The sequence below is a fragment of the Cryptomeria japonica genome, chromosome 4 (assembly GCF_030272615.1).
Source record: "Cryptomeria japonica chromosome 4, Sugi_1.0, whole genome shotgun sequence".
Lineage (NCBI taxonomy): Eukaryota > Viridiplantae > Streptophyta > Pinopsida > Cupressales > Cupressaceae > Cryptomeria > Cryptomeria japonica.
The window spans coordinates 11887272-11911811 of NC_081408.1; the positions used below are offsets into that span (position 1 = coordinate 11887272).

A 24540-nucleotide genomic window follows, 5' to 3' on the forward strand; every position below is an offset into this window, starting at 1 on the left:
GAACAACTAGATTCATGGAAAAATAATGTATCACTGATCTCAGATTTCAATCTGTTATATCTGAATCAAATTAAGTGATCTCTGTGGATAAGGTTATTTTCCTGTATTGAAGAAATTCACAATGAATAGAAAAAAATGAATGCTGGAACTAATCAAAATATTTGTTTTGAGAAACTATATTGGCACAATACAACATTGTCAACTCTTGATTGTTTTAAATAATAATGAAATCTGTGTTTTGATGGAATGGTTTAATTCTTTCTTAATTCTATCTCCATATCCATGCATGAGTATTTTTCATCTGTATTCCTGTGTTTAAGATTGGATGGCAATTGCACATGACGAGGATTGATAAGAGCAAAATGGGTTACCGAGAAAACAATCATGACACAAAATATGAATAATTAATCAATTTCATGTAATTGAAATCAATTGGATGTAGATGTAAGCTTCATCTGTCAGGAGACTGGGAAAATATGAGATGGCAACAAGTGTGTGTGTGTGTGTGTGTGTGCATGCACTTGCGTGTATGCACGTATGTGCATGCGCACTTACGTGCATGCACATATGTGCGCGTGCACTTGTGTGCTCGCACTTGCATGTATGCACATATGTGTGTGTGCTTGTGTATGCACTCTGTAATGAGCTGTCTCTGTTCTTTTTTAAATTAAAAATACTATATTATTTTTTTTCTAGTGTGGTCTTTCAGACTAGACAGAAGTTGCAGAAGCATTTGTGTTTTTTAGTTTTTTTTTTGTTTTCTTGATGATTCAGCTGAGTACAATAATAAATAACAGCAAATAATGAATATTTAAAATACACCAATGACATGCATTTTTTGAAGCTTAAAATCCCAGATCTAAATGCTGACCAAAATACTGTATATTTCAATAATGTGACAGCTACCCATTTCATAAATAACCCCCACAAATCCAATTCAAACATGCCTAGAATGAGTGGCTGGCTGGAAACTACTGCTGTGATTTGATTGAAGGTTGTCAGCAACACTATCCGCTCAATTTGGTCTATTAAAACCCTTCTAAAACATGTGTAATCAGCCTCCAAAACTTACTGTCTGTAGGATATATGTCACAGATCTCCTATACTGTATCTTTCAACAGTGTAGAAGTTGTCATCAATGAGGGGTTTCGTCCTTATTAACCAGAAGATTGCCTCTAGAAGAAGCTGCAGCCAAAGCTCCCCAAAAGATAATAACCTGAATGAAAGATTCTAATCTTTTATCGACCTCAAATAGGCCTCACGTTTGCCCTAATTCCCGCACAACTTTTGGAAGCAAAATTCTTATATTTTTTTATTAATATTTGATGCCCCTTACAACTAGCTTTTAAAACCCTTATATCTCCCTTTTATTTATTAATTTATTCAATTAGCTTTTAAAACCCTTGTATATCTCCCTTTTAATTATTAATTTATTGAGTTCCATTATGACTCCCTAGGAGTCGCACCTTTTAAGGGTGGGACCCTCAATAAAAATGCTTTATAATAATTAAATAACATAAGAGAAATATATTTAATTTTTCACTGAAGACCTTACATTGTTTAATTATAAAGTTGTGGACCCCATTATAATATAAAATTATGCCCAAGCTAGGTAGACACCTCCTGAGTTCCTTATTCGCTTATGCATTAGCCTGTGGGAAATTAATTGACTAGGCTAATGGTTCACTCTGTCAATTGGTTAGGAAGGGGACATTACACACTTCCTCACACATATATATAATTGAAATATATATATATATATGTAACGAATCTGCACCTTACACATTTGGAGAATTAAGCAAGGCCTTGTTTTGTCCCCCCTCCATGTATACCATGCACTGTATAACTTTAGTATTTGTTTTTTTTTAATTTTTTTTTATTTTTTCAGCTTCATTATATTTTAATTGTAAAATGTTAGGTTCAATTCAATAAATCAGTTATTATTTTAAGCTTTTTATTATTTTTTTCCTCTTGTTGAAGTGACAACTATTGAAAAGCTCATTATTTGTTAATTTTATATTTCAATTATATATATGTGTGAGGAAGTGTGTAATGTCCCCTAATAATGAGCTTTTCAATAGTTCACTTCCAACAAGAGGAAAAAAATAATAAAAAGCTTAAAATAATAACTGATTTATTTAATTGAACCTAACATTTTACAATTAAAATATAATGAAGCTGAAAAAATATATATTTAAAAAAACAAAACAAATACTAAAGTTATACAGTGCATGGTATACATGGAGGGGGACACAAAACAAGGCCTTGCTTAATTCTCCAAATGTGTAAGGTGCAGATTCGTTACATAAATGTTAAAAACAAAACAAACACTAAAGTTATGCAGTGCATGGTATACATGGAGAGGGACACAAAACAAGGCCTTGCTTAGTTTTCCAAATGTGTAAGGTGCAGATGAATTACATAAATATCGGAGCAGATATACACCATCCTGTAGAATACATTTGAAAGCAAATTTAAGCATAATTTATTATGTTTAAATTTGATGTATAATAAATAAAGTTAATCCTATGCCAAAACATACATGGGAATGCACATTTAAAGCACAGTATATAATATTTAAGTTTGTAATATTAGAAAAGTAAACAACTAGAAAATTGCACTGAAGATATGGAGAAGTCATGACATGCTCTTGATAAAATAGAGAGGGGAGGCATCCTAAAGTACTTAGAAGAAATGCAAAAATAAAGGGTTTTAAAAAATGGGGGTGCCTAAAGGTGTAGCAAGTTGTCTTCTGTGATTGGAGATGTTTCCATTAATGGCTCAGGTATGAGAAATGCATCCAAGTATCAGAGATGTGTCCAGGGGGTGGGTGACACATCTGCCTGGTACCCTAATGTAGGTGCTTGACTTATGTCTGTTGCAAGGTGTGCGCCCTTGGTCTCCTTGTGCTGCGCATCGTTCGGTTTGTGACATGGCTTAACTGTCTCCTGTGGATTCTACAAGTCTAGTGGTTGTATCAGGCATTAACATGTCGATCTTTTGGTGCAATGACAACCGTGCTTGTAACAAGTGGTATTAGAGCTTGGTCACAGGTTCGAACCCTTCGCTTGCGCTGGGGTGATTGTTGCAAGGTGTGCGCCCTTGGTCTCCTTGTGCTGTGCAACACAGCGCTCGGGTTTGTGACATGGCTTAACCGCCTCTTGTGGATTCTATAAGTCTACTGGTTGTATTGGGCATTAACAGGTAGATCTTGTGGTGCAATGGCAACCGCACTTGTAACAATGTCTCCTAAAGTAATTCTGGAGAGAATTAAAAGTTTTGCTCTCAGAAAAATATTATAAAAAGTAACTATAGACTGAGCATCTAATTTGAGGCAATTTTATTAATAATCATTTCAGTTGTGAAGTCTCAATAGTAAAAAATCTATATCATGAAAAGTAGCTCTAGGTTGAGCATCTAATATGAGGGCATTATAGCAGAGTCTTTTCAGTCGTGAAGTCTTGATGGGAAAAAATTCTATTTAAACTTTAGGGAGACTCAATGAGAATTTTTTATTGAATTTCTTTGCCTATTTTATTATAGGTACCACAGCTTCTTGTTTACCTGTCCAAAATTCCTTTACTCCCTTGGATTGCTCTTGATTAATTTTCTCAGAACTATTCATTCCTCATGGAATGATCCTATGTAACGGTCACTGTTAGTTGAAAATCAGAGCGTATAGTTCATAGGGTTATTTCACTCAAGAAAGTTTGATATTCTTAAATCATCTAGTCTGACTCGATAAGAGCACCATTTCCCAGGTGACAATATTCCATTTTAAATATGGTTGCTTCATACATCGTCAAACTATCCATCTCTGAAATTTAGATTATCCGCAACCATATGTGTGCGTTACTTGTATTGTACATTTCTAGTATGGATGGATCTAGGATTTGTATTGCAGTAGTTTGGGATTTGGATACGTTCAAGTCTGTTATTACCCCTGTGTAGGGTTGAATCTTAGAAATACTTGGGCTTTATTTGGATATGCAAGGTTTTTGCAGATATACGAATGTTACATAGGTACAAGCCTCTCCTCCCCTCTCTACGAAAAATAAGACTACCATACTTGGAGATTGGGATGTACTTGAAATTTGAAGATATGTGGGACATGCGACCAGTAGAGAGGAGACATCGTTGAGAGATTTCCAAATTGGGGACTCACTTATGCCTCTTGAATGTTTTAGAATAGTGGGAACAACTAAAAATATGGGGAAAGATTTTTTTCGGAAAAGTGGGCTACTAGCCTTAACTCTGTAAGTTCTATTGACCCCACTCAGCCCCTATACACTAAGTGACAGGGTTCAGTGAATTTCGGCCATGAAATTTGAAATTCAGCAAACGTTTATTTTAATGTAAAAGTTGTAAAAATTTCTCAATAAATTCATGCAAATTGAAAATATTTCCGAATTGCATTTTTAAAGGTTCTGATACGTTTGGAAGGAAAAAATGCTTATCAATGTCAGTCTACACTTACAGTTGAAAAGACTGCGAGTCTGAAGTTTTAGCGAACTTTTTAATTTTCATCCATAGTTTGACTGCGATTCTAAGAAAAAGAAAATGGGTCATTTTTTGTTGATTAGCAATTGTTGGGCGACAACTTTAAGCTACATTTTGTCCCTCTGACTGTGCAGCTCCCACTAGCTGTTTGCAGATGTGCATAACTTGACCCATAGGTAGGCTAGATTTTAGGGTTTTTTATATATTTTATTTGTTTATTTATTGGTCTTCTATAAAACTTTATATATGCATTTTAAGTTTTTAACAAGAGTTTATAAATATTATTGTATTTACACCAATTTTTTAATAAAAAACTCTATTTAATATACTCAAATTTAATATTACTTTATTTATTGTTTTATTTTTTAATATTGAAAATTCAAAATCACTATCAAGTTTTCGTTGCATTGTGTGGAGTGAACTATGAGTTAGAGCAAGATTGCAAGTGTGAGAGCAAGAGGAATGACAAGTTTACATTGATCAATCTTTAAATATGTTCATCATAAGCCTCGGGTCTTATCTGTTGACAACCACACTAGCCATTTGTTCATTGTCCTAGGTTTCTATTTTTTTAAGTGTTGGGAGGAACTGGTTTACGCATAGTTTCATCCATAGTTTGCAAACTCTGAGAATTCTCCAAGTTGTTGAGTACTCATTTTTTTTTGCTCAGCGAGTTTTCACAAGTTTAACTTGCATTTTTATAGATGCAAAAATACATGGTTAAAAATGTCAATGCAGGTAAATCACTGTTTAAAATGAGTTTTTGGCGAGTTGAAAATTTTGGGCTTGCCTACTTTCCGAGTTTGAGTTTGTGAACTATGGTTTCACTTTCATCCATTCTATTTCGAGGAACAAACGTACCTCAAGGAAGTTGGAAATGCCTGTACTTGTACATGGTGTTTTGCATCTTATTGATTGTAACATGCTTATGTACAAGGAAAATCTATTAGCCTAATGGAATTAGACAAAGGAGCTAGCACAAGTTGATGGTGCTGCATGAATAGGGTTGTTTGGTATTGGTTAAGGGTAGAAGTTTTGGATGATTAAGGGTATTAGGCCGTTCATCAATTGTATTTTTACATTTTGAATATTATATATTTGATACAGATGTTTGGTATTGCAGTTTCTTTGTTTGATGCAATTTATTTAGTTACCAGTACTTGAAAATTTCAATTGTTATTTACAATTCTGTAACTAATTTTTCAAGCACTATATATATGTTATTGCTTTCTCACTATTGATCCACATTTGAAACATAGGCCCTTGAAATTGCCATCCCCGAAAGCTGCCCGAGACTCCATGGAACTCTGATAAAATGTAGAATACAAAGTTATTAATAAGTTGGACCATCTTGTGTCTAATGATTTCCAAAAATGCTATATTTGTGCTAGTCAAAATATCTGTATCCTATTTAGTTAGGTTGAAAAAAAGTAAAATCTAATATTTAGGCTAGGGTTTTAATATCTAATTCCTTGGTTGCAATTTAATGATCAACTTGTAGTCCATCACCAACAAATACTAATAATTAGATAGTTGTCAGCTGCACCTTAATCTCTGTGATAAAATTCTTGAAAGCACACTAAAGGACTTCTCCAAATTGCATTAGCTTCTATTACACATTATAGATGTTAGTTCTAAACATTACAAGAACTAACTAGTCACAGAACACACTTTTTCAATATAATTAGTTACTTTGTACGATAAATAATAGTTTCATTATATTGAAGCTAGGGTTTTTTTTTAGGGGAGATCAGGACAACTTATCAATATTGTGGGATGAACATTAATGCTATGGTATGGTTGATTTCTCAGTGTTTCAGATGCTAGAATGTTTTGATTTGTTTGAATGATCCATTATTAGTCAGTTAAGATAAAGGTAACTTGTTTCTATTATCATATTTTTCATATTGGTCCATTAGTTTTAGATGTTCTCAATAATTAATTTTGTTTGTGTAGTTTTAGTTTATTTCAATTTTTTAATGTTTTTATTGTATTTTTCAGATGATGCTTTTCATGGAGGTATCAGCGAACTCAGAGAGCTGCCACAAGTGGACTCATCAACACTTCCATTAATTCTTAAGGTATCCCAAGTCATGGGTGTAACCACTTAGTCTTTTGTGCTTTTAAAATAATGCTAGGGTAAGTATTTTATGGTATTCTAAGCATGGCATATTCAGTAATAAATAATTTTAAAACTTTGTGGACTTCTAGTTAATGCAGAGGTTAATTACTCAAAGGGCTTATGTTAGAAAATTCCATAGCTTAGTCGTATTGCAATTGTTTTAATCATAATGTGTTTTTAATTGAGTTTGTTATTAGGATTGTTGAATCTAAAAGCTATGTAGAACCATTTTCACAACAATTGGATGTAGAACCATTTTCACAACTTTGTGATGAGATATTTTTGAATGGATTTGTTTATGCTGAAGAAGTGAATAATTTACACAACCAAATGTTCAATGACTACACGTTTCATCCTATCCTCAAGAGCCATTTTTTTCCTATCCTCAAGAGCCCATCTTTGCTTATTCATCGACAAGTCATGGAGATGAGTTAGAATCTCTCTCTCTCTCTCTCTCTCCCCCGTCCCCCCCAACTTTGCTCAAATTCTATAAAGGACCATTGAATACTGATGAACGACATTCTGTGTTTGAAATAGAAGGAGCTCCACAATTATGGCACATTTTCTCCAAGGCACACAACATCTCATGAGCGTCTGTAGAGCAAACTTTGTGAATCTGCACTCTTTTTAACATTATAGAAATGTCTTCTGTTTTGTTTTTGTAGAGAGACTGGGCATTTCATTATAAGTCACAATCATAAACCTGACATAACAAATTACTATACCACTTGACTCTAATTTTGATTTCCTAAATTTCAGTGTTGATGCTATTTGAATTTCAAATTTCAGCCCTGAAAAAGGCATGAAAGTTGAAAGTAATTTCGGTTAAAATAATTTGTACGTATGCTTGGACAAGTGTCTCTGTGATTGGTTTAAGAAATCTTGATCCATTGTATAATAATAAATCACACTTGGAAAGTAATACAATATGCTTACGCCAAACATGATGTTATTGTAGTTAAGTCCACTATTTGCTATTTCAGATTTTCCAAGTTCTAGATCTATTTGCTGATTATGAATGTCTTCAAATTTGATAGATTTTTGCCTTAAGTCCATTCCAAGTTTTCAAAACTCGAAGAATCATAGGAAACACATGATGCTATTAAAATTGTAATAATGAAAATTATGCTAGACAGAGGATTTTTCTCTCTGTGGAATATGTAGATCCATGAATAAGCTTTAGCTGAGCCCACACGAGGGGTAACAGTAGTAGAAAAGATGAAACAAATGCTTATACTTTGCGGGTAACTGTTGTTTACCTAATAGGCATATTGATGGGTTTTGACTAGTGTTCCATGGATCTATGTTGTGTATTGAACTTTATCAGTAATATGTTCCACTAATTCTCTAGTAATTTATGTTATTTGTAATGTTGGAAAAATTACTATAGTTATTATTGTGTCTAAGCTTTTCAACAATACTTTGAACAAGCAGACAACAGGATGACAAGTACAAATGATTGACTTTGCAAGGAGGAAGAAATATTTACCTGTGATTGGAGTGAAAGTAAACAATTAAAACAGTGATTTTTTTGTGTTACTGATTTGTGGCTTTATGGGACTGGATCCAGACCTGATTCAAGCCCAGTTGGGATTTTGGGTTGATCCACCTGTGGAAAAGGCACAATGTCTAGGCAAAAGGGATGAATATTTTCTGGAGGAAACAGAGTGAACCTGAAGGAAAAACATGGCATGCTTATTTTGAATCATGTTTTTTCATTATGGTGCAACCTGCTACACCCATTTGGTCACAATTCTGCTTATGACACTGCTACAACATCAACAGAAACATGATTGCTTCCTAAAAGAACTGCGTTTTGATGTAGAGTAAGCCATCTTATGTCTCCAAATTGTGAGCTTTGAGGAAATGTTCCTCTTTGTTTTCCAGATTGTAATTATCATTGAGAAGAATCTGATCATTTAAACATGGGCTGCAAAGCAAAAGTAATCTCTGGAGGTGAAAACAACTTTATGATTTAAATAGCTAATATACCATGGACTTATTTTTACTTTTATCCATAGGTTTGGGACCATAATTTACATATATGCTATATATCAAAATAGGTGATTACATGAATATTTGCATCCCTGGATGAACAGGACACAGAGAAACCATTCTGTGTCTTTACAGACAAAACAACATTGTATATGGTTCATTGGTTACTACATTTTCATTTCCATGGTTTGCAAGTCCACCCTCAACACATCCAGCTTGATGAAACTCTGGTCTTACTTCCCATCTGCACCTTTTGCCAGAAAATGTATAGAGGGGATGCATTCTATGCCCAGGTGCGTTGGAGCCATTCCCATAATTCTAGTTTATGAGTAATTTATTAGCAATAACTAGATCTAGATTGTTATCAATAGCATGGTTTGAGAGATAGTCCGCAGCTTTGTCTCCATTGTGATAGCAATGCATGATTTTTTATGAATGTGTCTAATAGCCTCCATGCCTCATTAAGAATACTATTCAATTTCCTTGTCTGCTCATTAGACTTGTAATTGTCACCGTAGAATTCCCTTTACATTTAATAATATAATAATAAATTTATAAATATAATTTGGAGTTTCCAAAAGAAAGAAGAAAATAAATAGAAAGATTCAAGAATGTTGTTATTCTTGTCTTCAACTGTGTGGACCTCATCATTTAGATGGGTCAGAGTCCCCAGCTTCATCTTGCATTTTCTTAAAAATGGAGATTTTTTCAGAAATAACTAGGGTTTCGTGTAGGAATCACAGGGAAGACCTGTCTAAATAATAATATAAAGGTCATTTTTTGGTATGCATATAATTTTAAAATTTTAAAAATTATATATATGTATGTATGTGTATATTTGTGTGCAACTATGTGGATATGTATGCATTTATGTATGTATAACTATATTGATAATATATTTGTGCTGCCAGCTCTTTTCCCATCCGTTCCCAATATTTAGTCCATACTCCTCTTGTTCCAAATCTCCATGGAACAGAGGTTTTTAAATTAATTTTTGTTGAAATTATAAAATAATATATGCATGCAAGCACGGCACAAGAATATATGCTAGAATATTCACATTCTATTCGTGAACCCAGTATGTTAGGATCTATGCTTTCAAAATTACCATTTTAGAATGTAAGTATTCCATCATTAGTAAATGAGTTGAAATGCTGCTGCTAATTTGTAGTGCCTTGGAATGTATAGGCAGTATTTCATGTGTTAGCCAATTGGTGGCGTGCTTTGGTGTAAGTCTTATGGTTTGAATAATAGGATTTGTTGATAGATACTACCAGTGAATATTTGGATGGCTTTGTCTGACATGTCTTATTGCATCAATTATTGGATTCGATGGTGAATACTACTTGACATTTGAGTCCTAAGCATTGTTCTACTATTTGTTACTGAATGCATTATGATTGGATGCAGACAGTGACAGAAGGATGCATAATGGATCATATTCGGGTTTCAGAGCTTATTGTCCAAGATGTAAGTTTCTTTACTATTTGTGTTACATGGTCACAGGAACAAATTTGCACACATGATTATAGCCAGAAGGGTATTATCAGTTGACAAAAAGTAAGCAAGCATTATTTAGGAATGTAATCAGTCACAATTTCAAGTTTGCGTGATGGGTTCTTTGAAAATGTTCATTATTATATTGAAACATGTGACAAATTTTCTTCTTTTGCAGCATGCATTTTTGCCAAAGCTTTTGGAGTTATTTAAAATATATGAAGATCTGGAAAATACAGATGGTCTTCATTTGATATTTAAAATTGTTAAAGGAATCAGTGAGTACATTGCTTTGTATGGATTTAGATATAGAATCATTGGAAGAAGTCAATTAACTTTCCATAAGTTATGAATTTGCTAAGAATTATCATTGGTTGTAATTTTGCAGTTATGTTGAACAGTTCGCAAATATTTGAAAAAATCTTTAGCGACGAATATATAATGGATATTGTAGGTGCACTTGAGTGTAAGTCTACAAAATTCTCCTCAGTTATTGCCAGAGATTCCTGTAAAATTTTGTTGAAAAGTGATTTTATATTACATATGGAAAACCATTCTGATTTCAGATTGGAATTAGAAAATATCAGTAATAAATAATATGCAGTAGCATCGAAAAGAGGGTATTCTTTTTCTGGCAATGAAGTGATGTTTTATCCCTGCCCTTTAGTTCAAATGGCTGAGTTTCAAATGGGCCTTCTGACATGTGCAAGTCTCAGTTTTATTATTATTATTCTTCATTTATCACTTTTGATGGCATGTAGTCTTCTTTCTATTCACTGTTCATTGGAGTTAAAATGTCATATTAAGTAGTGATGTTTGTAGCTGCATGGATTGGGAGAGATAATGTAGTATTGAAGTAAGGATAGGTGGGTTTTTTTCACTGCTTTCTCTTTACAGTAGAATTAATTGTTTTGCTGATGATCATGCAGATGATCCCGAGATTCTTTGTCGTCAGGAGCATCGTGCATTTCTAAGAGAACAAGTTGTATTCAAAGAGGTAATGTGTATGTGCTAACTTGTTTCTGGTCATTATGATCACAAGTGTTATCAGGTGAACTATATGTCCATTTTCTCAGATGGATAACACTACATGTCTGTTTTCATGTTTGATAGGCTGTTCCAATCAGAGACCCTTCACTGTTATCAAAGATACATCAAGCATATAGAGTTGGCTACATTAAGGTGACTTTTGTTTCTTGGCTAACTCTTATTTTTGATTGCAGTTTTTAAACTTGAGAGATCAAATGATTGATTTGGTGTAAATATATAATGATTCTATATGTTATTGTTTGCATTTTCAATATTCAGGATGTTATTTTGCCAAGAGTTTTGGATGAGGGTACATTTGCAGCAATGAATGGGATTATCCATTCTAATAATGTATCGGTATGCATAGAATGTTGTACTTGTGAATACCTTACACACTGTTTATAATACACAATAATTGCAGCATTTCAGCTCTATTAAACATTTCTCACTCATCTACTACTAACATATTACAGGTGGTATCAGCTCTCAAGGATGATGTTACTTTCATTCATGAATTATTTTCAACCTTGAAGTCTCCAGATACACCAGATCCTGTGAAGAAGAACCTGGTAAGAAGAATGGTTTTGGGTTTCAATTATACTTTTTGCAATCGGATGCTAATTGGACAAAGCATCTGTGGTTCCATCAGTACTTTAATGATTACACTGATCTAGCATGGGTTTGATAATAAGTTATGCTGTTATCTTGGTATATATCATTTGGAAATGTTGCAAAATAAGATGAAATGTATAAAGATTCTATCCCAACCAAATGCTAGCTGAATAAGATGAAATGCAGAAAGATGTTATCCTAGGCTATGGTACCAGTTACCTCAAAACTCCTCTGTACCTATGTGGGTTCAGTTCAGGTTCAGGTCTTGTACTGGTTCCCCTCTAGGTTTGCCCCGGGCCCCTTTTGGGGTGCCCGGGAGGCACCTTGGGCAAAACCGGGCTGAACCCAGGTGAATTTAGAGGGAACAAGCCATGCCTCAAAAAAAAACAGGCAAATATTTTATTTTTTCAAAACATTTTTGTAAAATTAAAGTGCCTGTGTACTTAATTTCACTTGTACAAATGATAAAATTGTGAAGATGACATAAATCATGAAGGTTTGTGTGGTTTCAAAGGTCTTGACCCTGTTGACCCCAAATGCCCATTAGGGGTGATGCCCCTCAACCCCATCGGGGTCTCCATTCCTAGACCCCCACTAGTAATTGGGATCTAACTCTTGAGTGTGTTGACTTAGAGGTTATTGTTGCACAACTTGGTAGAGATCACTTTCGACTAGGCAGCTTGTACAGTATATGTCCATGGAAGTGGTGGCTTTGTAACTCATTCTGGTTCAAGGAAGTTGAACTGAATGTTGACTTTGGTGTTTTTGTTGAAGAGATTATTAAATTGTTGAATTATGAATTTATGAGCTTTTTCATTTTTGCAAATTATGAAGTTTTTAAATGTTTTGTTTATTGACAATTATCAGTATCACTCATGCACATGCACACACCCACACACACACACACGCTCCCACCCACCCACCCACCCACACACACACACAATAAGATGAAATTAGCCAAATGATATGAAATGTATCAATATTCTATCCAACCAAATTTTCAACGCATTTGGAAGCAATTATGTTCTTGAAAAAAAAGAATTTTATTTATCTTTAGCTCAATCCAATTTTGAGGTTAGCTGCATTTGAAGGTGAAAGTTAAGGTTCAAGTACACAATTTAATCTTCCTGAACTGATTTGTATAGTTATTTTTCAATGAAATGGCTTCCTGATTGTTTGATTAAGATGAACATTATCTTATTCTAATCTTTATGATCCATTTTGCATGGTGAGAATGTGTTGACTTTTTAATTATTGTGCTCAAGATTTAATGTATGAAAGCGTGACTCCACACAAGTTCAATATAGCTCCTAAATGCAACTTGGCTCCATAGAAAGAAAATTAAGAACATCAAAAAGCTGATAATGGGTTTGATTTTAGTTGAATTAATTTCTTTGTTATTTACTTGTTTGATTTTGCAGATTTTGTTCCTCCAAGAGTTTTGTAGTCTAGCGAAAGGTCTCCTGCTTGTCCAGCAGATGCGTCTTTTTAGGTATGTGCAATGATTATTTGTAGTTGTACACATTTAATCTATTTGTGTGCCCTCTGAAGATCTATGCTTATTCTGCTACATCAAAGTCTATTCTCTTCTGTTTCTGGTTGCAGAGAGCTGGTTGATGAAGGTTTGTTTGAAGTTATTACTAGTGCTCTTCAAAGTGAAGAAAAACTCCTTCGATTGACAGGGTATGGATTAATCATCCCTGTTCATGTAGTTTTGTGTTCAGAGAAACATTTAAATTGAAAATAATCATTATGGTTATCTGTTTTTACTTACAGGACTGATATTCTAATTGTCATTCTGAACCAAGATCCTTCACTCCTCCGTACTTTTTTGGTACAAAAGCAAGGCGGTGCTCTTCTTGGTCTTTTGGTATGTAGAATGCATTTCCTAGCATTTATTATATTAATCAACATTGTGTAGCAAATTGGGCTTAGTGTATGTATGAGTAATTATATTCTGTCTCAACACATCACTAAATTATGACTCTATTTAGAGAACTTTTTTGCACTTCTCTTACAATAGGGTGAGCTTAGTGTATGTATGAGTGATTATATTCTGTCTCAACACATCACTAAATTATGACTCTATTTAGAGAACTTTTTTGTACTTCTCTTACAATAGGGTGAAACTTCCTATGATATTTTTGTATTGTAGGTGAAAGGAATGTGTACCGACTTTGGAGAAGATATGCATTGCCAGTTTCTTGAAATCATTCGAATGCTTCTGGATCCATACACAATGCCTAATAGTCAGGTTTGTCTGTGGGGATGCTTTGTTTGGCATTTGCAGTATGCTTGGTATAAAGATTTGTAGAAACTAGAAAGTGACATGCATAGGCATATGAAATTATTTTGCCTTACGGGAGGAAATGGATTTATATTTTGAGAAAGGAAAGGTGTTTTACATGATAACATGATATTTATATTTGTATAAAAAAAGGTTTCACTCTCAAAAAAAATAGTAATCTCATAATGAATCGTTAATTATTGTTTTTGATTTGTAAGTTGCTAGCATGAGGGCAGCTCCCTTTCTGTTACAACAAGAAGCCAGAAACAAGCATCCTAGAGAGGAGAGAGAAGATTATAAAGCGAACATCCAATTATTAGCATGCATGAAAAGTAACATATCTTCCTTTGGTCCCTCAATCTGTTCCAGCTTCTCCATGGTTAGAAGCTTGGGGTGCTGATCCACAAACTTCTCATAGTCCTCAAGATTGCACTCTGGAATTCCAAGAGTCAATAGCGCATGACACTAAATGAGCTCATCATCCTAAGTGTTATGCTATTCTTCAGAGCCTTATAATATTACTTGATCGTTGCTAGTTTTCCATGCATTTTCCTGCTCATAATATTTATAAGTCATCACAAATTCTTCAAGAATTTCATTGTCATGCACATGCTTGCCATCAAACAGTTTCCATTGTAGGGATCATTACTCTCCTCCCTAATGAGTAGGGATGATTACTTTTCTCCCATTGGGAGGATTATATTGTGGTATCTGCATCGACATGCCCTCCTGAAAACAGCAGCAAATTCTCCAGGTGCTCACAAACCTTCACCCATTTCCCTTGTCCTAATTTTTCTGTAGCTCTCTTTAATGTGTTTCCACACTGTGGAAATGGTGCCATAGGAATAAGAAATTGCTTCTTATGAACTCTTCTTGGGAAATCCATATCCACAGGGTGCCTTTTGTTTGCCTTTTGTTTAGTTTTCAGAATGATGTGTACAGCAGTCTTATGGAACGGCTTAAATCACCCACACTAAGCTTATACTTCTAGGCTTAAATGTATTAAACACTCAGAGTTGACCGACATTTTCTTGGCTTAATATGTTGCTTAAGATGTGTGGTCAAATTAAGAATACACTTCTAGGCTTAAAATTGTTAAACACTCACAGTTGACTAACATTCTCTAGGCTTGATATGTTGCTTAGTGTGTGTGGTTTAAGGCTGGCCCAGACTTACCTGCCTCCAAAATCTTGCAAAATCTCTTCAAACACCACTTCAAGAGGACACTATGATCTCTTCGGTGTAATATCCCCTGCTGTTATGTGACTGAAAGTGTAGGGAACATTGACAAACAATTGTCTGATAACCTGCTGTTCTAGTTTTCTGTCTGTATAACCTGCGTGTTATGCAGTCTGGACAGCTAGTATAACTTGCATATTATGCAGTTTTTACTTGGCACATGACTAATGAAAAACTTCAGACTTCTTTAAGAGTATTAACCTGTAATATTCCTTGCTAATATAGGTGTGAAAATGATGGAATCCAACTCGAGGAATATTGTCAAACACTTCACATACAAATGCTCAGTTTGCTCGTCTGAGTTTTAGTCTCATATAATATTGTTTTAGTGACTACACAGCATCAAAATTGACTGCAAATGATCCCTGCGATGTCTAGGCTTCAAGTATAATGCATGAATAACTTCTATTTAACCCCTCCAATGCATATATAGAGCTTCTATAGGAGAAATGTGCATCTACAGCCAAAAGACATTTTTACAAACATTTGGTATGCAAACAGCTAACAAGAACATAGATATAAGATCATGTAGAGAGCTGCAATTCAATCCCCATTATTATATGCGATTGTCACTTACAAATGAACAAGTAGATGCTTGGACCCTTGTTTTATATTCAATGGTATGTTCAAATTAATGGCACTACATCAACAACTTATATATATGATCAGTACATTACTAATCCATAAGAACCTGATGAGAGATGATGCCCTATACTGGAGTTGAAGAAGCAAGCAAACTCCACTGTTAGAAGTCCTTTTTGATGCCAAATCGACCCCTTCACAAAGTCGCCCCTGTTTCGAATGTGCTTCAGACTGTAGAAAATAATTGGCAGCCTCTATGAACCCCCTCAAACACCAAAAATGATCACCAACCTTCCCCAAGGTGAGTGCTCCAATTAGGATATGAAATTGCTCCCCCAAGCTGCTCAAATAAGTGAATTCGTGGGTCTCCCTTAGCTGGTTTCGTGGTCTGAAAATGTCTGAGATCAGAACTCAGAATAAGAAGAATGCTGACAGCTCTTATCAGCAGAATTGGTGAAGATTTGAATATCAAAAATATCTTCATTAACCCCCACTCGAACTCGAGCAAAACTTGGCCCTTGGCCACCAATGCAAACACAAATGAGATGACTGAAGTATCACCTCCTCAAATGCAACCCTTCAAGAGATCTCCCACTCCCTCAATTATGCTATCAATGGGAGTTTTCGTTCCCAAAGGCAAAGATCTGCAGAAACCTCTTGGCTCCACAAAACTCAATCAATACCAAAATCAATTCCAGGCTGCTCAACAATGAGGCTGCCTCCTCTACTTATTCTTTTCCTTTTAGAGGCTGGCCTCCTTTAGAAGAAATGAAATAATATTTAATTGATCTTTTTAGAAGATTTCCCTTAAATAATAATAATATTATTGAAGTGACTTTATTATTTCATTTTCACTTTAGATAATTAAAATATCATTATGAATATAAAGTGCAACACACATGACATCATACATGAGAATTCATTATCTCACCATAAAATCATGTAAAAATAATATGTAAAGCCATGAGTAACTGCCAAAATGACCCCCTCATCAACTCCTTGGTCTACGAGGGTCAAGTAATAGACCAAACCCTTCTGTGGACTGATCCTCATGAAAATGGGGACATCACATTCAGCCTGTTCAATTTTGTAGTTAGCAAGGTAATCAGTTGCCATATTGGACTCATGAAAAAATATGCGAGACTGAAAAATCTCCATTTTATCCAGAATTTGGCATATCACTTTAATCCTTTTCTTCAATATCCCATTAAGCACATTCATCAGTTTTAACATGTTCATATAGATCATTGAGTCACCTTCTATATCAATGAATCTAATATTTTTCTGATTGCATAGTTTCAACGTTTTGTATAATGCTTCAAACTCGGATTCATTATTGGTGCCTCAAATTAGTTTTTTTGTAACTCCCCAAATGATGGATCCCACCCCATCCTGAATAATGCAACTTGCACCAAGGCCTCCGGATCATAGTTAAACTTGGACTTGGCAGGCCTAAATTTTAAAAAAAGTTGGGACTCCGCAAAAACTCAGCAATTTTATTAATCAATTTAAAATACACAATTTTTTAAAAATACCGTTTAGAAATTCATTACCAAATTTGTAGAACATATTACTGATTTCCATCATATATAAACTCAAAATTTGAGTTTAATACATAAATGGGCCAAAAATCGATTTCAACCTTTGAATGAGATACAATGCCACTTCCACTAGCCGTTTCATTTGTAGAAGTTGCCTCATCTAAAAGAGATTGTTGACAAGTTGTGTGTTATTAATGTCCAAGTTAGCACATTCAAGAGATAGCTCATTGCCTTGTCACCCCCTCATTGTAATCAAGTTTCTTATGTGACAATTGACAAGAGATCCCAATAATATGTGGGGATTTGGGAGTGCCTCTCATGGGGTTGAGAGGCAGAGTGCCAAGTGCTTTCCCAAATTAAAGACTTCAAAACCAATATAATGTTGCAAGCTGTGCACCCTTGGTCTCCTTGTGCCATGTAGCGGAGCGTTCGAGTTTGTTACATGGCTTAACTGCCTCCTGTGGATATTCTATAAGTCTAGTAGTTGTATCAGGCATTAATAGGTTGATCTTTTGGTGCAACGACAACCACACTTTTAACAAGTGATATTAGAGCTTGGTCATAGGTTCAAACCCCTTGCTTGTGCTGGGGGGATTGTTGCAAGGTGTGTGCCCTTGGTCTCCTTGTGCTGTGCAGCGCAGCGCTCGGGTTTGTTACATGGATTAACTGCCTTCTGTGGATGTTCTATAAGTCTAGTGGTTGTATTGGGCATTAACAGGTTGATCTTTTAGTGCAACGGCAACCACACTTTTAACAAGTGATATCAAAGCTTGGTCACAGGTTCAAACACCTTGCTTGCGCTGGGGGGGATTGTTGCAAGGTGTGCACCCTTTGTCTCGGGTTTGTGACATGGCTTAACTGCCCCCTGTGGATTCTATAAGTCTAGTGGTTGTATCGGGCATCAACAGGTCGATCTTTTGGTGCAACGGCAACCACACTTGTAACATATAAACCTTTATGGTGCATGCCATTTTCACAATTTTGTCATTTAGGGTGAAATTAGTTGTTTGGCATTTTATTGTTTATAAAAATGTTTTGAAAATCATATAAACATTTTAACATGAGGTAAGAAAAATCAAGTTATACTCATTTAGATGAGTTTTTCATGAAAAATTGCAAGTTTTTGAAAAAATTGCTGGTGAGTAACTTGGAGCAGACAATAATGAATTAAATAATGTTTTAATTTATATTTTATGAAGTTAGCAAGAGAGAGAGAGAGAGAGAGAGAGAGATTTGCATGTAGTCTGTGAGTTTAACTATACCCAGGATTACCTCATTCTTTAATCTTCCACTTGGAACGGACAATAATATTTTAGTTTATGTTCCACAACGTTTCTGGGATGGGACAGTGGGATGGCAGGGAAGTTTCGGGGACAGCAGTCCAAGGGCCATACATATTTGATCAAATCTTCCACATGGAGCAGACAATAATGAATTAAATAATAGTTTAATATATGCTCCATGATGTTTCTTGGATGAGATGGTGGGGCAGCAGCGAACACATTTTGGGGACAGCAGTCCAAGGGCCATATATATTTATTGCTGTTAATGTTAATAGTTATATAACGTGCATCATTAACTATGAATCTGAATCATGATATATTTACTGGTGTTATACTACAGTTGTTGCTGTCATCACTAATTTGATTACTTTTTAATGTTATGAATGTTTTTTATGTTCTGTTCGACTTGATTTTTACTTTGAATCATTTTCATTTTCACATTGTGTGTGAAAATATAAATAACTGTTCAACCTTGTATACTTGCAGAGGGAGATTATTCTTGATGTATTTTATGATTTTTACATGGATTGGTTGGTTGATGTTATAACAATATCATGCCCTGGAAAGGAGGGAACAGAGACAAGTAGAAAAAGTAGTTCTAGTGAAGAAAATGGGAGACAAGTTTCTGCAACTCCTGAGATTCTTTCAAACATCACCGACCTACTGTGCTTCTGTGTTATGTCACATTCCTACAGGATAAAGTAAGATTCTTGGTTCTTTTCAGTTGTGGGATTGCAATTTCTCATTTTTTCTGTTAGAATACCTTAAAATAGTTCAATTTTTTGATGCTTGTAGTTTTAAGTAATTTGAATGGTTTCAACTTTATTTGTTGGATTGAGCAATTGATTTGTATTTGTTGTATAGCAGGTGCTATTTCCTACGAAACAATGTTTTGGAAAAGGTTCTGCGCCTAACTCGTAGAAAGGAAAAATACCTTGTTGTTGCTGCTGTTCGTTTTTTGCGAACAATAATATCACGCAACGTGAGTATTGATTGAGAGTTGCTTCTCTTAATTTTTGATGCATTTTGCAACCTGTTACATATTTCAAATATGTACTTTTTTCACATGATGATGGGATTATATCTACCTGCAGGATGATTTTTTTCATCGCCATGTAGTGAGTAACAACCTTTTTGAGCCGATAATTCAGGCCTTCACTGCTAATGGTAATCGATACAATCTACTCAATTCAGCTGTCCTTGAGCTTATTGAATATATACGGAAGGTACTTTACAAATAATCTCAAACTAGTTGATTGCATGATGGTATTTTGTAATTAGTCTCTCTGATAGCTATTATGAGTTCAATAGTTTTTTTCAGTATTCTTAACCGAAGATATTTCTTTGTAGGATGTTCTTTTTTGAAACTACTTAGAAATATGTAGTAGTTTTGTAAGGCCTTGAGGAAAATCTAATGCTAGACGGTTATATTTATACAGGAAAATATTAAATCTCTGATTGAATACTTGGTCAAAAATTTTTCGGATCAGATGGAAAAGTTTGATTGTGTGGGTACTTTCAAAGCACTCAAGCTTAGATATGAGCAGGTGTGGTTTTGTATTTCATGGTTGACAATCATCAGATAATTACTAATATAATAATATTCTATGGAAATGCACTAAGTTTGAATGTGGTTGCAGCAAGTTAAATATTAATGAATGTTTTTTTTTGATATTAGACACTTGAAGCCGCTGCAAGAACTGTCTCAGGTGGGAAAGGTGAAATTGGATCAAATCCTATAAATCCTCTTGCTGATCCTAGAAAACGTAGTGATGAACGAGCTCTTGAGAAAGAAGAGGAAGACTACTTCAATGAGGACAGGTATAAATTACTTTGTTTATTACAATAAACATGGTTGAATATTGGATCTAGTTTGTCAACCATTTTGTTGAGATTGATATTGCATTTCAGCCCTGGTAGAGCTAATTGCTTTTTTAGGTTCAGTGATGATGAAGAAGATACTGCTTCTGCTCGCACTGCTCATATTTCTGCTGAACGAGGGCATGCTGCATCTGAAAATGGAAGTTCATGTTTGAGGTGCAATACTTAACTTCACATTCTGAACAGTTGCCTTGAATTTCCTTTCTAATTACTTAAGTAAAAAGACCATGCTATTTTCTCTAACCAAGCCTCTGTCTAAAGTGTACTAGGAAAATGTAAATTGTGACATGTTTGTTTTGGAATTTCTTTTCAGTGATCGGCCTATTGGATTGGTTGATTATGAAGATGAAGATGATGACACTCCAGTGCCTGAGAGTATATCCAAGGAAGCGTCTGAATTAAAATCAACGTGCACAAAATCTTCTGCTCCAGGGAATGATAATAAAGAAGATGGCGACACTTCTGTGCTCCAGAATGTAGCTAAGGAACCACCTGAATCAAAAACAATCTCTGCAGTCTCATCTGTCCAAGAAAATCAATCTTTGGGACATGAGGAAGTTGCTAAAGAAAGTCCCAAACGAAAGTTAAATGATGGAAGTCGCAAGGAGGTTGAGCCTGGGTCTTCAAAGAAACGTAAACTGCATTTAAATTCAAAAGATTCTGCTGTATCAGTGGATTCAGTAGATGGTAGTCAGCAGTGCATTCACGATGGAACAAATTTAGAAAGCGGAAGCCTCAAAGCTGTTGATACTAGGTTAGAAACCTCGGCAGGTGAAGTGGGACAATCTGTGGTGTCAAGGGAAAATTCAAATGGTGAAATCAATATTGCAGAAGCAAGAGATGGTATCGGAAACCATGGCGAGTCACCCATTTCTAGAGAAGGATCTGCACTCGACAGGCAAGATAGTGGAGTGAAAGGAAACAGTCCCTTGAAAGGTAAAGGCAGTGATGGAAGAGTGAACAGTCCATCTGCAGATCTAGTAAGGGCAGGCCCTCCATCTCCAGAGCCTTATACAGTTCGATAATACCTGGACTGTGTTCCATTTTATGTCATGTTATCTTTGCCAGTTCTTTAACTCATTTTTTCCGCATAGGGAAGTACATGTTTTACCCCACAAAATCACTGATGCGATGTTCAATTGAGCGTGTAGTGGGATCAGGTTGACGTGAGATATTGAGTTTTACCTTGATTTTGAATCATACTCAATGCTCAGTGTTATTGCCTCTAAATCCAGTTTGGCCAGTGTCAACTTTGGAATGATTTTCTGGCAAGTTGTATTATGCTTGAACATTGCACCAGTGCCAAGGGTAACCAGAGCTGAGTAGACGCCTATTATTTATTTTATGGCGTGAGCTGAAAAAAGGATAATGTCGATTCCCATATGTGTACATGGTTAAGCAATACCAACCAAGCCTTTTCATCAGGAGATTCATGTGACAATTTTTTTCTTCTGTGTACTATTTCTTTGAGATCTGACTGGTTAATTTTGTTCTTTCCCAGTGAAGCCAGTTTCTGCTCTAGTACAAAGCTAATGTTTTAAAATATGACTTGCACCGCAATGTTTTTGGATCCTAGGCTTGGAAAATGCTGCCTAAGGCCATAAATAATAAAAGGAAAAAACACCGGTGTAACATTTATCGTTTTCTGTATATTATTGCTGGGGATTGTATTTTTTTACAACAGGCTTGTTGTAAGACTAAAAATGTCGCCTTGAAATGCACAATTTTGTTACTTCCATGCAAATTTGTTTATTCTTATTCCAATTCTGTTCAAATAATATTTTTGAAAGCCATGCTATTTCAACTCAGGACTGCAATCCATGCTATTGGACTGTACTCTGCATATGAACTCTTGAATCCTGTTAATTGGCGTATGTTTGGGTCTCGATGTCTGAGTTTATTTTATATGGTGAAGCTTGTCCTCGGAAGTAACCAAATTGGTGTTTATCTAAATACTATTGGATCTGACTCCTCTATAAAAGCCGAAGAAAAATATATGTTTTGACTATTCGACTTACATATCACTACACAATCGGGGGTTTCTTTGATAAGAATGTATATACAGGCACGGGGCACATAGTATGCTTGCTTTATATACTTATAAAATAGCCCGTGGAATAAATGCTGTTTTCAGCTGGTGAATTGTAATAAAAAAGTGCATTTTGGTTGTTTGGTTATTTGTTTTGCTCAAACCATTCTTAGGTTAGTATATAATGTTGTCCACAAATATGGCAGAACATGACTCAATTTTATTAAGAGTATCTTTGAATGTTATGCAAATATATAAACAGGTTAATAATGTTTTATGATGGTCTGTATTTTCTATTTGGTTCAGCGTGCAGAATGAACTTGACCATCCCTGCTGAATTGCTGAGTTGCTTAGGGCTGATAGCAATTGTTCTACTGTACACTTGACGTCAACATGTATTTTTATATCAGATGTACTGTTTTAGGATTGTGATCTTCACAATGTGGTGTGAGATATGAATCCATTAATAAATATACTAAAATGAACTAAAACTTTGGTGCCATGAATGTCAATGTGGAATGCGGCTAAATTGGCTCCAAAAAAGTATTATAAAACTCATATTATTGACTTTTTCAAATTTTTTCAAAAATCGAAGTCGCAGTTAAATTTGCTGATAAAGATCTGTAATTTTTGAAACTGTAATTTTTGAAAATTTTTGTATTATTGACTTTTGCGTATTATTGACGTGCAATTTTGGAACCAGTTTAGCCACAGCCAATGTGAATGGGGTTACATGTAATTTAGGCCCATGTTCATAGCATATTGCATTAACTGTTCTCTCTCGGAACTTGCAAATATTATCATATTTCAGTAGTTTGGTTAATGGCTAATGTTTTTTTGTGCTCATAAATCATAAATCTTCTTGTGTTAAAGCTAATAAAGGAGAATATATGGGTTTTGCACATATTATAAATGTCGAGGAATTTTATTACAGGCTCGGGCAGGGTAAATGTCAGTTTTCAAGGTCTCTTCGACCATAGGCCTTTTCTCTGCTCGTGTCTGATATGAAACACGTGAAACTGTCAACCTATCAAATTTGGACATCTCATTTAACGAATACCAGCCAGGGCAAGATTTGTCTTAAGAACTTTGGGGACAAGGTCAGGACCTATCTGTATAAATTTAAATAATATATATAATTAATAAGTAAAAAAATCGTATCATAGGCTTCCACCAATTAATGTTCAACTTGGTTGTGGAGAATAAACTAGTCTATTTCACTCCTTTCTCAGTGTATCTTTGTTGATTTAAATAATCGTCGAGGGTTCAATACATATTTTTCTACGTACCATCGATGGTGCATTCCAGGTTACTAGCACTTTGTCTTGTTAACAAATTTATCCAATTTATTGTAGTTGGTAAACAAACATTGACCTTTGCGAGTTCTTTAATGCCAGTTGTGTTTTTAACTTCATGCAAGTCTCAACATCGTCATGCAACTGATATAATTCTAATGTTGTTTGACAAATTCAATTTTTTTTTCTACAAATATTTTTCTAATGTGGTTTGACAATAAATTCAAATTTAGGCCAAGTGTCACTAGGAATTCTTTCTATATCAACAAACCCATCCAATAGTAATGCAATATAAACCCCTTAGAGTAGAAAGATCTCTATTATTCCCACCCAAGAGTTTGTCACACCTCAACACTTATATTATGCGCCACTTATATTCAATTATCCTTTCGTCTATTAGCATTCTATAATTTTATTAATAAGAATAAAAAGTTGTCCATTAACCTTAATGGACGAGATATTATGCTTATTGTGAACTTCAACGTGATGCATGCATATGCAAATTGAATCTTTCACAATTAGCCAATTTTGATTTAAAAGCTTTAAGCTCCTATTTTAATGCAACAACTTGAAGTTTTGTTCCTTAATGAAATGACATTCTATCTAAATTTTGTGAGGCAAGACATTGCAATAAATATTCAAGATTTG

At 34.8% G+C, this 24540-nt stretch overlaps 1 protein-coding gene across 7 annotated transcripts in view; it reads left to right on the top strand.

The window, feature by feature from the left end:
• LOC131040764 (uncharacterized) overlaps positions 1 to 22312 on the top strand; it is a 34199-nt gene extending 11887 nt beyond the window's left edge. For 2 of the 7 annotated variants that reach the window (XM_057973718.2, XM_057973723.2), the window contains 19 exons: positions 6502 to 6581; positions 10028 to 10087; positions 10293 to 10392; positions 10503 to 10580; positions 11044 to 11111; positions 11228 to 11296; positions 11423 to 11500; positions 11617 to 11712; positions 13177 to 13247; positions 13361 to 13438; positions 13532 to 13625; positions 13911 to 14009; positions 19174 to 19388; positions 19552 to 19669; positions 19782 to 19913; positions 20127 to 20234; positions 20366 to 20508; positions 20626 to 20724; positions 20882 to 22312. In XM_057973718.2, the coding sequence (XP_057829701.2) occupies positions 6502 to 6581; positions 10028 to 10087; positions 10293 to 10392; positions 10503 to 10580; positions 11044 to 11111; positions 11228 to 11296; positions 11423 to 11500; positions 11617 to 11712; positions 13177 to 13247; positions 13361 to 13438; positions 13532 to 13625; positions 13911 to 14009; positions 19174 to 19388; positions 19552 to 19669; positions 19782 to 19913; positions 20127 to 20234; positions 20366 to 20508; positions 20626 to 20724; positions 20882 to 21593 (2498 nt within the window). In that variant the 3' untranslated portion in view covers positions 21594 to 22312. The remainder of the gene's footprint in view (positions 1 to 6501; positions 6582 to 10027; positions 10088 to 10292; positions 10393 to 10502; positions 10581 to 11043; positions 11112 to 11227; positions 11297 to 11422; positions 11501 to 11616; positions 11713 to 13176; positions 13248 to 13360; positions 13439 to 13531; positions 13626 to 13910; positions 14010 to 19173; positions 19389 to 19551; positions 19670 to 19781; positions 19914 to 20126; positions 20235 to 20365; positions 20509 to 20625; positions 20725 to 20881) is intronic. The other 5 variants (XM_057973720.2, XM_057973724.2, XM_057973722.2 and 2 more) reach the window with 3 other exon arrangements.
• The last annotated feature ends 2228 nt before the right edge of the window (positions 22313 to 24540 follow it).